Raw genomic sequence first — 15,562 nt, 5'->3', positions numbered from 1 at the left:
GGCATTAAAAAATCTGGGCAAGAGTTCCTCACCCAACATTTCTGTGCAAGTTCAATAGTGAAGTGGGGAGAGAAACATTCCTGTGTGGGAATAAATACAATATGCAAGTATTTGATGCTAGAACTATGAGCAAGTCAGGACGGTCACATGAAAGCTGTGAAAGACTTAAAACTGAAGCATGAATGGATGTGGTGCATAATGAAAGTTAATACCAGCTAGTTTCAAAGATGATTAAATTTTGTAGGGTACCTTTATCTCATTCACAGAGTTTGTGTAGCAGTAACACTTTGTTAACATTCATATTGTGAAATGGAAAGGTAAACGGATTAAGTTTTGCAGAAAACCACCTTCAATCCAGCAATATGCGTTAAAGAATACAATTAATTGGTTTATAACTTGGATGCTCACTGATCTGTTATTGGAAGGAATATAAGTAATTGGGCCGTAATACCATAACCAGTTCATGACGGGTCAAACTACTACTGCTCCTCCTCTGGACCACATTAACGTTACACTGGATATCAGGAAAAGGTATGCTGTTTCGTACAGGAGATGTGGGGCTGACTTTGGGTGTAGCATGGATGATTTAAGCTGCAATACACGTGACGGTAAACAGATAGAATATTTATTGGTTTAGTACAGATCATAAATTGCAACAACTGTATCTAAAAGTGAATGTATCTTAAATTTCCTTCAATAATGTGTTCAATATACATCAATAAGACCTGTGGCCTAATAACACCTGTTAGTTTACAAAGCTCATGTCAAATTTGTACCAATGGATACTTATAATTGGCTAATAAACAGAAAGAGCAAAGATGACTTGTCATTCTAAGGTGATTTGCATGTAGGCCTCAGAGGCAATGTACCCCACCCTTCATCCCTAAAATAAAGACAGATTAAAAGTCCTGAACATTAAATTACTTTAATATTGGTCTTAAAAAAGCAAAGGTGATCTATATACTCACAAGCATCTTTTGAAGCTGCTCCACTGTCTGGTTAGCTACACTGATGCCATTTATTTCTCTGATTTCATCACCAACATGGAGTGTTCCTAAACATTTTAAAAGAGTCAGATAAAAACTTAAGTGTTTATTTTAGGTACAGGAAAATCCTGGTCCCTTTTTTGTAAACAAAACCCTTATTTCCAGAAATGCACCCAAAAGACTCATGAATGCTATATGGTGTCTGTTCCAATGGTTTTCTTTAGCGACTTGTTCCAAAATCTTATTTTCTCATGTGAGAAATGTTTCCTTGACCTCGTTTTAGTTGATACTTAATTATTTGTTACTTTTCCCATTGGCAACATAGGGCAGACGCTGATGGAAAAATTATCGACTGAATGTTTTGTTCCAAAAGTATGAATACAACTTCAATTTCTTAGAGTGGTAACAGTTAAATTTGTGGATTCATATAGATTTTCTACTTACCTTGTCTATGTATCATTCCGCCATGCATTATTCTTGCAACGATACAATGGTTCAATTCATTCATTTTTAAAGTGATGCCCTAGATGAAGGAACGTGAGAAAATTAGCACGATAAAAGAAAGATTCTGTGCATTAGAAACATAATAGCTGTATACAAACTATTTTCAAAGTGAACCATTTGTCACATAAAACATGAAGACTGGAGGAAGGAATTTAAGGAGTATTCCATTGGATAGACGGATGTGGATAGAAAGAAAACAGAGAGAAATGTTGGAGAAAAAGGTAGTTGATGGGAGTGAAGAGCAATTATGGAACAAAGAAACAAGAGAAAGAAGGTAATGTGCCATGTATGGTCAATATTTGTGTGGTTCGGTAATTACCTGCAAGGAGACATCGGGGTTGATTTGCTAAAAATAGAATAAAAATCTTACTGTGCTCCTTAGAAATACCGCCGTTAACTGCAGAAGTATTTGTGCCACTCATACAACATGCCATAAAAACAACTGAGGAAGTAAATGGTAATGATGGCCTTTATTATAAGAGGACTGGAGTTTAAAAGTGTAAGAGTTAGACTAAATCGTGACTTCTACGCTTGTAGTAAAAAAAATTTCTTCAGGCGAATGTTGTACACCATAAAAGCTGAGAACAGCAGGAATCTTCCTGAAAGGCTGTAGGAACTAAAATGGATTAACTGGTTAGAGGAGACAAAAGGGAGGGAGAGGATAAACAGGTAAGAGTTGAACCAAACAATACAGCCGGGCTGGTGCAAGGTAAGAGACTTTGCTTGGGTGAATGAAATACATACCCAAGACTTAAAACTCCTGTTTACTGTATGATTGCATACTGACAAGGCTGGAATTGTACTAACGGAATGAGGCTAAAAATGAATATGTGATGAATTTTTTATATTCAGTAGAGTTTATTCTTGCTCGTTTAGAGCAAACTCTCCCTTTGCTTGACTTAATGATCATAAATCTGTACTCAAACTCCTGTGGTCTGTCATTAGAACTTACTGCAACATAACAAACACAAATAGGATACTTGTCTTGAACCAACAGCATGGCATGGCAATTTTTAAAAATTCATTTGTAGGATGTGGACATTGGTCACTGGCCAACATTCGTTGCCTAACTCTAGTTGCCCTTGAGAAGTTGGTAGTTAGCAGACTCCTTGAACCGCTGCAGTCCACCTGCTATGGGATGACCCTCAATGCCAACTGGGTGAGAATTCCAGGATTTTGACCCAGCAACAGTGAGGGAACGGCGATATATTTCCAAGTCTGAATGGTGAGCGGCTTGGAGGGGGACTTGCATGTGGTTGCATTCCCATGTCTTCCCATCCTTCTGGATAGAAGTGGTTGTGGGTTTGAAAGGTGCTGTCTAAGGATCTTTGGTGAATTTCTACAGTTCATCTTGTAGATAATACACATTGCTGCTACTGAGCATTGGTGGCGGAGGGAGTAGACGCTTGTGGATGCAGTGCCAACCAAGTGAACTGCTTTGTCCTGGATGGTGTCAAGCTGCATCCATCCAGGCACAGTGAGTATAGTGAATATATGGGTGTGTATAGCTTGGTTACCACCCATAGGTAGTGCAGTAAGCTGATCAGAAGACAGTCCAGTCGAGTATCAAACGGATTTAAGAGATAGGGTGAGGGAAGCAGGTGCATTTGGGACACCTGACATCAACTTGGGAACATGCCAAACTGGAAGAGAGATGGATAAACCCTGGCATGAAAATCTTAAATTTGTGAAATACAGTGGTAGAAGATGTCCATATAGATTTCATCAAGGAACTTGACAAGGCTCCACATAGTAGACAGGTTAGCAAGGATATATCACATGGAATCCAAGGGGAGATGCCTAATTACTACTGCTAAAAACCAAACCAAACCAGAGAAACCAAAAGAGAAAATGCTGGAAAATCTCAGCAGGTCTGGCAGCATCTGTAAGGAGAGAAAATAGCTGACGTTTCGAGTCTAACTGATCCTTTGTCAAAGCTGGCCCTGGGCCAAACTAGAGAAAACCAGAGAAAAGCTGAGCTGGGAGAAAGGGCCACTCCTCTTTCATTGTATAAGTGTTTCTTTTTCAAAAAACTTGAAAGCCTGTTTCCTGAGGCAGTATCTGTTAGCTATAATCAAACTGGCCCTAAAACCCTTCAACTTAGACTTTTGAATCTGTCTTTTACGACCTCTCTGAAAATAAATCAAAGGACAACATAGCCTGGTTAACGGAGAAGCTTAATGGGTTAGTTAAAGATCAAAGTACACATTTTACCTGTGTGACTAGTGACCCAGGAAAAGAACAGGCTGATGTGTGACCTGATAAAATTAATGGCAATGCTACTTGTTATGGCAGTGAATTTCATTGACCTAGCTAATATAGGCCAAAAGTTTCAAAGCCAAAGTTTGTAGCACAAGAAAATGTAGAAAAGGGACAAAGCTGACACAGAGCATGAAAAGTTAAGCTGAAGGATCATGTGGTCACCATTAACAAATTAATTGACATGCGTAAAAATATTTTGGATGATGAATTGCAGTACTTTTGGATCATGATTACTTGAACAAAAATAGGAGAATTTTAGACAGATGTTTGGTCTCTCAATGAATTAAAGGATGTAAGGAGCAGATGGGAAAGTGAAATTGAATCTTAAGATCAGCCATGATCATACTGAATGGCAGATCTGACTCAACAGGCCATATGGTCTTTTCTTACTCTTATGTTCATATAACTTTATAGTAATTATGAGAAGTTTATGGAAGAACTAACATGGAAAATACAATGGATAGTAATGTATTAAATTCTGATTTGGTTATGCTAAGAAACATATTTCTCGAATTAAAATGTAAAAATGTTTGATTAAAGCTACCTAACCAATAAACTTGTTGAACATAGTAAAGGTTTGCAGATTCAATTCTTCGTTATACATAAATGCAACACTTGGAAGTACTGTACAAGATTGAAAAATCATTGATAACTCTAATCACAAATTTACATATATTTGAACATTTTTAGGTTAAAATATTATACACAATTTAATTCATTCAAAGTAATCTCTAAAATCAGTTTCCTTTGGAGAATAATTCTTTTGCTTGTTCTGAATAGTGGTCATAGCAATGATGTTCCTGCAAGTATTTCCCATGTTCGGTGAAAGGTCCTATTGCAAACACTTTTTAAAAAATATAATAGTTTATCAGTTAAAAAAAAGCTATCTTGTATAAAAACCCAAATATGGTCATCTTCAGTGTGAGAGTATTTTATAGCATAAACCTCTAGTCTATGTTTACATCACAAGGTGGCACTGCTGTCTTCAGTGGTATCATATTTCTTCTTTCGATGCAGTGTATTGGAGCTCTACAAATTAATGTAATTACTTAACTGCACATGCATCTAATTCATCTGCCACGACTCCTTTCTATTTCAACCAGCTGATGTACAAACAGACATAAATTGATATTCTCTATTTTCATAACAGATAATATTTCAGCATTCATCTGCAAAAACTGATTATTAGAAGTGTTTATGCCAGGTTACTCATTTATAGAGTCATAGAGATGTACAGCATGCCGACCAGATATCCCAACCCAATCTAGTCCCACCTGTCAGCACCTGGCCCATATCCCTCCAAACCCTTCCTATTCATATACCCATCCAAATGCCTCTTAAATGTTGCAATTGTACCAGCCTCCTCCACATCCTCTGGCAGCTCATTCCATACACGTACCACCCTCTGCGTGAAAACGTTGCCCCTGAGGTCTCTTTTATATCTTTCCCCTCTCACCCTAAACCTATGCCCTCTAGTTCTGGACTCGCCCATCCCAGGGAAAAGACTTTGCCTATTTATCCTATCCATGCCCCTCATAATTTTGTAAAACTCTATAAGGTCACCCCTCAGCCTCTGACGCTCCAGGGAAAACAGCCCCAGCCTGTTCAGCCTCTCCCTGTAGCTCAGATCCTCCAACCCTGGCAACATTCTTGTAAATCATTTTTGAACCCTTTCAAGTTTCACAACATCTTTCCAATATGAAGGAGACCAGAATTGCACGCAATATTCCAACAGTGGCTTAACCAATGTCCTGTACAGCCGCAACATGACCTCCCAACTCCTGTATTCAATACTCTGACCAATAAAGGAAAGCACACCAAACGCCTTCTTCACTATCCTATCTACCTGCGACTGTGGAATTTATTTGAATTAAATCCACTCCATGGCCAATATCCCCAAATAGATTTGTAAGAAAAGCAGGAATCGTGGAGAACTTTCGTGTTTGCGTATTCTAAAATATTTGTTATTCTGCTTCATCTGGTGTTTAAAGTTAGTTATGAAACTGTGAAAATTTATTAGATTATAATTCAAACAGATATATAGCTGCAATTTAATGCTCCAAAATATACTCTTTGGCAAAAATTATTGTATTTGGGAAAGGTTAATTCATTCCTTGATAAATAAATAAAATACAAAGTTAAACTCTTGCAATGTATTGTTCTACCAAAATATAGTATTCATTGTATGTCTGAGTTAATGCCCAAAACTAGTTAGTAATGATGATCCAGTGTGTTAAAAATGCCAAGTTTGTAAATTTGTGTTCTAAGTCAACAAAAAAATGCACTTGTCTAGCCTGTATACATAAGTCCAGTAAATCTACAAATTCTGATTAATCATTATTAATGTCTCTTTCAGATTTAGTATGACATTGAAGTACAGCCTGACTATATCTATTAAAAATTTCTTTATCATCACTTGAAGTGCATATTCACGAATGCAAACATAAACTGACTAACTTGCTGACTTAGTTTTACTGCCAGGGTGCCTTTTGTGCATTAAAATTACAAATATAATAATTAGTTACCTCTGCTAATTCATTAAGATGAAAATGAATGAAGTTAATTAGAGAACTAGAAGACTGTATTTTGTATTACCATAGGTTCATCTGTGTTTTTCTGGAACTGAACTAGTCGAACACGTGTTACATTTTCCATGTCCATGTCTCCGTTCGCACTTTCTGGTGAGTCACCATTTAAATAAGGAGAAGTCGGTGGTGGTGTAACTCTCAGTGCTTCATCGCTGTATACTTCATGTGCCACGACATCATGTGTCTGCAGCAAAGCCTAATTATTTAAAACAATATTGAACTTAAATTAAATTAAATAAAGAAACAACATCTTTTGTTAATCATGCTACTGTCATTTCACCCTCTTCACTTATCCCTTCTTTATGTGCTATATTTTACTCTGGAATGCGGAGTACTTTAAACCAACTTGTTGCCCACAAGTAGTACAAGAGGAGTACAAGTAATTCTTCCTCAAATCTAATTTCTTCTCTTTTAAAGAATAAGAAATGGTCGCATACAAAATACCTAATTTAGAGTAGCAAATAAAAGTTACATTTGTTAAAAGCTTTAATTTTTGTTTGCTGTTGCAATAATCAAAAATTTCAGAATTACCAGAGGATCAATGTAACCCATCAGAAAAGGTGATTCAGATCTAAGACAATGATTGGTATTTTAGTGATGAGTTCCCAATATTGCAACAGTTGTTATAGGAGATTTGATTGTGATCTTGCTTTGCTTACTAGCTCTTCACATGACTAAAGCTCTCAAAACTTAAAACACTAGCTTAGTTACATTACAATAAGAGCTTTTGTTAACCTGTAAACAAAAAGTAACTTAACATTTAGAAAATTGCCAATGTTGAATTAGAACCTGGTGGTTAGAAATGATTTTAATTTGAATGGTCAGCCACTAATGAAATACATGCTGACTTGTTTCCAAGCTGCCAAATACTGGTGTAAAGACAAACCAGGGATGAAGTAATTGAATACTGACAAGTCTAACTGCATAAATCTCTATGCATGTATTCCTAACATCTAAGAAATTTTTGTCAGTTATTATTTGGTGACAGTTTCATAAAAATGTTGAAAAGTAATTTGAGCTATATTTATGGAAAATAACAACCTAATGGCAAGTCAAAGTCAAAACATCCTAAATAAATTATTGGAAAGCCATTATAGAGAAGTGGTTTCATGATGACAAAGATTGGGTCCTAAATATTGAGGGTTATACATCATTCAAGAATAAGAAGAAGCTAGGTAAAGATGGAAGGGTAGCACTGTCAATCAAGGATGGTATTGGTACAATAGTTAGAGATGACCTTGGTTCAGGAGATCGTGATTTAGATGGAGATGAGGAATAGTCAGGAAAAGCAGTCACTAATCCAGGTGGTTTTAGTAAGACCATAAGAGCAGAAATTAGGCTATTTGGCCCATTGAGTCTGCTCCACGATTTAATCATGGCTGATAGGAAAATGAGGCTGAGAAACCTGTTTTCTCTCCGTAACCTTTGATCCCCTTGGCAATCAAGAACTTATCTATCTCGGTCTTAAATATAATCAAAGACCTGGCCTCCACAGCCTTCTGTGGCAATGACTTCCACAGATTTACCACTTTCTAGCTAAAGAAGTTTCTCCTGATCTCTGTTCTAAAGGGTTTTCCTTTTACTCTAAAGCTGTGCCCTCGGGTCCTAGTCTCCTGCCAATGGAAACATCTTCCCAACGTCCACTCTGTCCAGTATTCTCTAAGGTTCAATCAGATCCCCCCGTATCCTTCTAAACTCCATCGAATATACTCCCAGAGTCCTCAAATGTTCCACATATGTTCAGCCTTTCATTCCTGGGATCATTCTTGTGAACTTCCTCTCGACCTGTTCCAGGGCCAATATATCTTTCCTGAGGTATGGGGCCCAAAGCTGGTCACAATGTAGTCTGACCAGAGCCTTATATAGCCTCAGAAGTACATCCCTGCTTTCATATTATAGTCCTCTCAAGATGAATGACAACATGGTTATTTGCCTACCTAATTATTGATTCAATCTTCATGTTTACCTCAAGAGAAGTCCTTTGCACTTCAGATTTCTGAATTTTCTCCCCAGTTAGCAAATACTCCACGCCTCTATAACCTCCTACCAAAGTGCATGACCTCACTTTCCCACATTGTATTTCATCTGCCACTGCTTAGCCCACTCTCATAACCTGTCTAAACTTTTCTGCAGCCTCCCTGCCTCCTCAATACTACCAGTCCCTCCACCTATCTTTGTATCAGATGCAAAATTAGCCAAAATGCCCTCAGTTCGTTCATCTAGATCATTCATGTATAAAGTGATAAGTTGTGATCCTAACACTGACCCTTGTGGAACAAAACTAATCACTGACTTCCACCCTGAGGACCCTTTTATCCCCATTCTCTGCCTTCTACCAGACAGCCAATCTTCTATCCATGCTAGCACCTTGCTTCTAACACCATGGGCCCTTATCTTACTCAGCAGCCTCCTGTGCAGCATCTTATCAAAGGCCTTCCGAAAGTACAGATAGATAAATTCATTGGCTCTCCTTGGTCTGAGGATCTGAACCCAGAGTACAAGCTGAGGTAACTAGTTGTTGTCAGGAACAACCACTTAACAGATGCTCTTAATAACTTCGGCGGCAATAAAATGGCTTCTCGATGCAAATAGCATGAGAAAATGGCTTCTAGGCTGCAAATTGACAATTTTGCTAAAGCTGCATAATTGACTAACCACAGTCTGCTTCAATAGAGATTAGCAGACAATGCTCCCTTTAAAATATAGAAATAACTAGACTAGATAAGACATTAATTGCCATCCAAACTACCCTTCAGATGTAGGTGCAATGGCTCGGTTAGTGAGATAAGGGTGGCCTGAGTGTTAGAAAATAAAGTTGGTTCCCAGGAAATATCATTGGACTTAGAAACTGTCAAATAAAGCAGTATCATGTATTAATTGGTAATTGTTTGAATGTATTGTGTGATCATGGCCTGTTCCCTTCTTTATAAAATGTATAAAAATGTCTTAATTTAAGCCATTTGTGCAGCTCCTCCTAGGAACACAGAAGTACATAACCTCTGTGTTTCCAGACGCTCTGTGCCTGGCTGTATGAAAAATAAAGAGTGAAGTCTTAAAAGCCAGACCAATTGCGAGTGTTTATTGACAGATTACAGAACCAAGAGACCCCGCCAAGGGTCCAGATCTTCAGGTCTAACCTGCTTGTTACATCCTCAAAGGATTCTAACAGATTTGCCAGGAATGACCCCCCTTTGATGAAACAATGCTGATTTTGCTCTATTTTACCATGCATTTCCAAGTATTCAGAAATCACATCCTTCACAATGGACTCTAAAATCTTACCAATGATTGAGGTCAGGTTAATTGGCTTTTTAATTTCTCGTCTTTTGCCTTACTCCCTTCTTAAATGAGGGGGAGGGGGGGGTTACATTAGCAATTTTCTAATTCTCTGGGACCCTCTCTAATCCAGTGATACCCGAAAGATCACTACTAAAAGCTTCACTATCTCTTCAGCTATCTTCTTCAGAACTCTTGGGTGTAGCCCATCTGGTCTATTTGTCTACTTTCAGACCTTGCAGTTTTTCCAGCACCTTCTCCTTAGTGATAACCAGCCTACTCATTTCTGCCCCCAACTCTCAAAGTTTTAGGATATTACTCGTGTCTTCCATTGTGAAGACTGACACAAAGAACTTATTCAGTTCCTCAGCCATTTCTTTGTTCCCAATTGCCAGTTCTCCAGCATAATTTCCAGAGGCCCAATGTCCAGTTTTGCCTCTCTTCTGTTCTTGAGATAAAGAAACTCTTGCAATCTTCCCAAATACTACTGACTAGCTTACCCTCGTATTTATTCTTCTCCCTCCTTATTTCTTTCTACGTTGTCCTCTGTTAGTCTTTGAAGGTTTCTCAATCCTCTGACTTCCCACTGCCCTTTGCCACACTGTATGCTTTCTCTCTTGCTTTTATGCTGTTCCTGACTTCTCTGGTCAGCCATGGTTGCCTCATCTTCCCTTTGGGAGGCTTTTTTTGCCTTGAGATGAATTGTTGCCGTCTCCCCCAAATTACTCCCAGAACCTTCTGCCATTGCTTTCCAGTCTTTTCTGCTAGGCCCCTCTTTTGGTCAGTTCCTACCTCATGCCTCTGTGGTTGCCTTTAATCAACTTTAATACAGTTATATCTGATCCAACTTCTCACTCTCAAATTGCAGAGTAAATTCTATCATATTATGATCACTGCCTCGTAAGGGTTCCTTCACCTTAAGCTCCCTTATCAAATCTGCCTCACTGCATAACACTAAGTCCAGTATTGCCTGTTCCCTAGTGGGCTCCACCACAAGCTGTTCCAAAACGGCATCTTGTAGACATTCCACAAACTTATATTCATGCAATGTACTACCAACCTGATTTTCCCAGTCCACCTGCATATTGAAATCCCTCATAATCAATGTAACCTTACTTTTCCTATAAGGCTTTTCTATCTCTTGGTATACCTTACGCTCCAAATCCTGACTACTATTTAGAAGCTTCGAGATAACTCCAACTTTTTTTTAATCCTTTGCAGTTCCTCAACTCTATCCACACAGATTCTACATAATCTGACCCTACTTCATTCATTTAATTTCATTTTTTACTAAAAAGGCAACCCCACTCCTTCTGCCCACCTGCTTGTCTCTTCGATAGATATATATTCTTGGATATTTAGCTCCCACTTCTAATCCCCTTGCAGCCACATCTCTGTGATGCTCACCACATCATACCTGCCGATTTCGATTTGCACTACCAGCTAGTGCATAAGATGGACCTCCTCTTACACCTGACGAGGCCATGACACCTTATTCTGCCAGTCTGGTATAAGTTTTCCACCCAGTTCAATGCAGTCTGAGCCACCTGGAGAAGTCCCCAGCAGTAGGAAGAAGGTCAATGCCCTCCGCCACTCTGGTCGGCTAAGTGCCACTATTTACTCTTTGCAACCTCATTCTAATTCTACCGCTGCTACTGCACCGTCTTCCACCAAGGCTGATGCGTTACCACTCTCATTATTGCATCCGAAATCTTCCCTTACTCACTCTCACCAACTCAATTTCCACTTCAACTTCCCTCCCACCCCACTACAACCCTACATGTCCTCTGCTCTGCCTACTCACTCATTCAAGGCATCTCACCACCTTTTCCCCGGCTGCACCAGCATTACTGGCTGTGCCAGCCCCCTTCATCTCAATCAATCTCATACAATTGTCCCAGATTTCTTGCCATACCCACTGTATTCGGACGTGTAAGATTCCACCCAGAGAGTATGCATAAATGGGTCATAGAGTCATAGTGATGTACAGCATGGAAACAGACCCTTCGGAACAACCTGTCCATGCTGACCAGATATCCCAACCCAATCTAGTCCCACCTGCCAGCACCCGGCCTATATCCAGTCTTGCTCTCATTAGCAGGATGTGATGAGTAAAGTCTTGCTGGAGCCTCAGATTTTTAAATTTTATATTAATGACTTGGATGAGGGAAGGAAGGCATCCAGCTAAAGCTGCAGATGACACAAAGATAGGTTGGAACACATGTTGCAAAGGAGACATAAGAAGGACAAAGATAAATATAGATAAATTGAGTGGGTGGGCAAAGGTCTGACAGATGGAATATAATGTGGGAAAACATGATTGTTCATTTTAGCAAGAAAAATAAAAAAGCTGAGGTGTTTCTTAAACAGACAGTAACTGCAGAATCCTACGGTGCAGAGGGATCTATTATATAAGCAAAGTACAGTGAATGCTGGAGATCTGAAATAAAAACAATAAGTGCTGGAGAAACTCAGCAGACCTGGCAGCATCTGTCGAGAGAGAACAGATTTACAGAGTTTCTTCAGCATTTCAGTTTTTATTGCAGAGGGATCTCGATGTTCAAGTGCAAGAGTCACTAAAAATTAGCATGTAGATGTTGCAAGTTATTAAGATTCCTAATTGAATTCCATCCCTTATTACAAGAGGACTTTAACACAAAATTAACAATGTTATGCTTCAGTTACATACAGAACAGTGGCTCAGTGGTTAGCACTGCTGACTCACAGTGTCAGGGACACAGGTTTGATTCCAGCCTCGTGCAACTGTCTGTGTGGAGTTTGCACATTCTTCCATCTGCGTGGGTTTCCTCCCACAGTTCAAAGATGTGCAGGTTACGTGGATTAGCCATGCTAGATTGCCCATTGTATTTAGTGATGTATACTCTTTGGAGGGTCAGTGTGGACTTGTTGGGCCAAATGACCTGTTTCCATACCGTATGGGATTCTATGATGAACACAAGTGAGACCACACCTCAAATACTACTTGCAGTTTTGACCATCTTATTTAAGCAAGGACATAAATGCATTGCAGACAGTTAAGAGGTGTTTTACTAGACTGATACCTAGAACGAGAGTGATATCTTAAGTTTCAGGATAGATTGGACTTGTTCACAACAGAGTTCACAAGAGTGAGGGGTGACTTGATTGAAGTATTTAAGATGCTGAACAGTCTGGACAAGGTGGGTGTGGAAAGGTATTTCCTTTCATGGGTCAATCTATAACTAGGGAATACTGTTAAAAAATTTGGATTTTTTTTTAGGACAGAGATAAAGGGAAGTTTATCTCTCTCAGAGATTTAGAGACTTCATAGAAATATACAGCATGGAAGGAGACCCTTTGGTACATCTTGTCCATGCTGATTATGTTCTCAAACTAAACTAGTTCCTTTTGTCTGCATTTGGCCCATGTCCCGACAAACCTTGCCTATTCTTGTACTTATCCAAATGTCTTTTAAATGTTGCAAATGAACTTGCATCCACAACTTCCTCTGGCAGTTCATTCCACACACAATCCACTTTGTGTAAAACATTCACCTCTCACCTTAAAAATATGTCCTTTAGTTTTGAACACCCCTACCCCAAACAAAAGACCTTTGCCATTCACCTTATCTGTGGTGCTCATGATTTCATAAACCTGTGTAAGGTCATCTCTCAACCTGCTACGCTCCAGAGAAAAGTCCCAACTTATCTAGCCTTTTTTTTAAAACTCAAACCCTCCATTCCCGGCAACATCCTGGCAGATCTTTTCTGAACCCTTTCCAATTTATCCTTCCTAAAGCATGGCATCTAGAACTGTATACACTACTCCAGAAGGGGCCTCACTAACATCCTGTACAACCTCAACATGACATCCAAACTCCACTACTTAAAAGGTCTGAGCAATGAAGACAAGCGCGCTAAATGTCTTCTTAACCACTCTGTCTACTGTGATACAAATTCTAAAGAATTCTAATTGATCAAGATCTCTTTGTAATCTTAGATAACCTTCACTGTCCACTATACCACCAATTTTAGAGTCATCTGCAAATTTACTCATCATGCCTCCTACAGAACATAGAACAGTACAGCACAGAACAGGCCCTTCAGCCCACGATGTTGTGCCGACCACTGATCCTCATGCATGCACCCTCAAATTTCTGTGACCATATGCACATCCAGTAGTCTCTTAAATGTCCCCAATGACCTTGCTTCCACAACTGCTGCTGGCAACACATTCCATGCTCTCACAACTCTGTGTAATGAACCCACCTCTGACATCCCCTCTATACTTTCCTCCAACCAGCTTAAAACTATGACCCCTCGTTTTAGTCATTTCTGCCCTGGGAAATAGTCTCTGACTATCGACTCTATCTATGCCTCTCATTATCTTGTATACCTCAATTAGGTCCCCTCTTCTCCTCCTTTTCTCCAATGAAAAAAGTCCAAGCTCAGTCAACCTCTCTTCATAAGATAAGCCCTCCAGTCCAGGCAGCATCCTGGTAAACCTCCTCTGAACCCTCTCCAAAGCATCCACATCTTTCCTATAATAGGGCGACCAGAACTGGATACAGTATTCCAAGTGCGGTCTAACCAAAGTTTTATACATCTGCAACAAGATCTCACGACTCTTAAACTCAATCCCCCTGTTAATGAAAGCCAAAACACTATATGCTTTCTTAACAACTCTGTCCACTTGGGTGGCCATTTTAAGGGATCTATGTACCTGCACACCAAGATCCCTCTGTTCCTCCACACTGCCAAGAATCCTATCCTTAATCCTGTACTCAGCTTTCAAATTCGACCTTCCAAAATGCATCAGCTCGCATTCATCCAGGTTGAACTCTATCTGCCACCTCTCAGCCCAACTCTGCATCCTGTCAATGTCCTGCTGCAGCCTACAACAGCCCTCTATACTGTCAACGACACCTCCAACCTTTGTGTCGTCTGCAAACTTGTTGACCCATCCTTCAATCTCCTCATCCAAGTTATTAATAAAAATTACAAATAGTAGAGGTCCAAGGACAGAGCCCTGTGGAACACCACTCACTACAGACTTCCAGGCAGAATATTTTCCTTCTACTACCACCCACTGTCTTCTGTTGGCCAGCCAATTCTGTATCCAGACAGCTAAGTTCCCCTGTATCCCATTCCTCCTGACCTTCTGAATGAGCCTACCATGGGGAACCTTATCAAATGCCTTGCTGAAGTCCATATACGCCACATCCACAGCTCGACCCTCATCAACCTTTCTAATCACATCCTCAAAGAACTCAATAAGGTTTGTGAGGCATGACCTGCCCCTCACAAAGCCGTGTTGACTGCATTTAATCAAGCCATGCTCTTCCAGATGGTCATAAATCCTATCCCTCAGAATCCTTTCTAACACCTTGCAGACGACAGACGTGAGACTTACTGGTGTGTAATTGCCGGGGATTTCCCTATCCTTTCTTGAAGAGTGGAATTACATTTGCCTCTCTCCAGTCCTCAGGTACGACTCCAGTGGAGAGCGAGGATGCAAAGATCTTCGCAAGTGGTGAAGCAATTGCATTTCTCGTTTTCCAAAGCAGCCGAGGACAAATCTGGTTCAGGCCTGGCGACTTGTCAATCTTAATGTTTGACAAAATTTTCAGCACATCAGCTTCCTCTATCTCTATCCATTCCAGCATGCACACCTGCTCTTCAAAGGTTTAATTCACTACAAAGTTCATTTCTTTCGTAAAGACAGAAGCAAAAAACTAATTTAGGGCTTCCCCTACCTCCTCAGATTCCACACACAAATTCCCTATGCTATCCCTGATCGGCCTTACTCTTTCTTTGACCATTCTCTTATTCCTCACATAAGTGTATTCTCATCCAAATTGTTGATATAAATGAGAACACTAACATAAAAGTGGTGGAGGTAGGGCAATAACATCTTTTTTAAGACACAGTTAGATGATTCCCTTGCTTAACAAAAACTTAAGGTCAT

General features: G+C 39.6%; 1 protein-coding gene across 11 annotated transcripts in view; it reads right to left on the bottom strand.

Moving 5' to 3' along the window:
* The window catches only part of caska (calcium/calmodulin-dependent serine protein kinase a), a 609,390-nt gene that overhangs the window by 56,245 nt on the left and 537,583 nt on the right, over positions 1 to 15,562 (bottom strand). For all 11 annotated transcript variants that reach the window (XM_087992817.1, XM_087992820.1, XM_087992823.1 and 8 more), the window contains 3 exons: positions 6,348 to 6,536; positions 1,431 to 1,509; positions 969 to 1,054 (listed from right to left, as the gene is read on the bottom strand). In XM_087992817.1, coding sequence (XP_087848943.1) covers positions 969 to 1,054; positions 1,431 to 1,509; positions 6,348 to 6,536 — 354 coding nt within the window. The remainder of the gene's footprint in view (positions 1 to 968; positions 1,055 to 1,430; positions 1,510 to 6,347; positions 6,537 to 15,562) is intronic.

The sequence above is a fragment of the Chiloscyllium plagiosum genome, unplaced genomic scaffold, assembly GCF_037043375.1.
Source record: "Chiloscyllium plagiosum isolate Xiang-an unplaced genomic scaffold, Cpla_swu_hap1 HiC_scaffold_12, whole genome shotgun sequence".
Taxonomy (NCBI): Eukaryota; Metazoa; Chordata; class Chondrichthyes; order Orectolobiformes; family Hemiscylliidae; genus Chiloscyllium; species Chiloscyllium plagiosum.
This window is presented reverse-complemented; position numbering and strand designations above follow the sequence as displayed.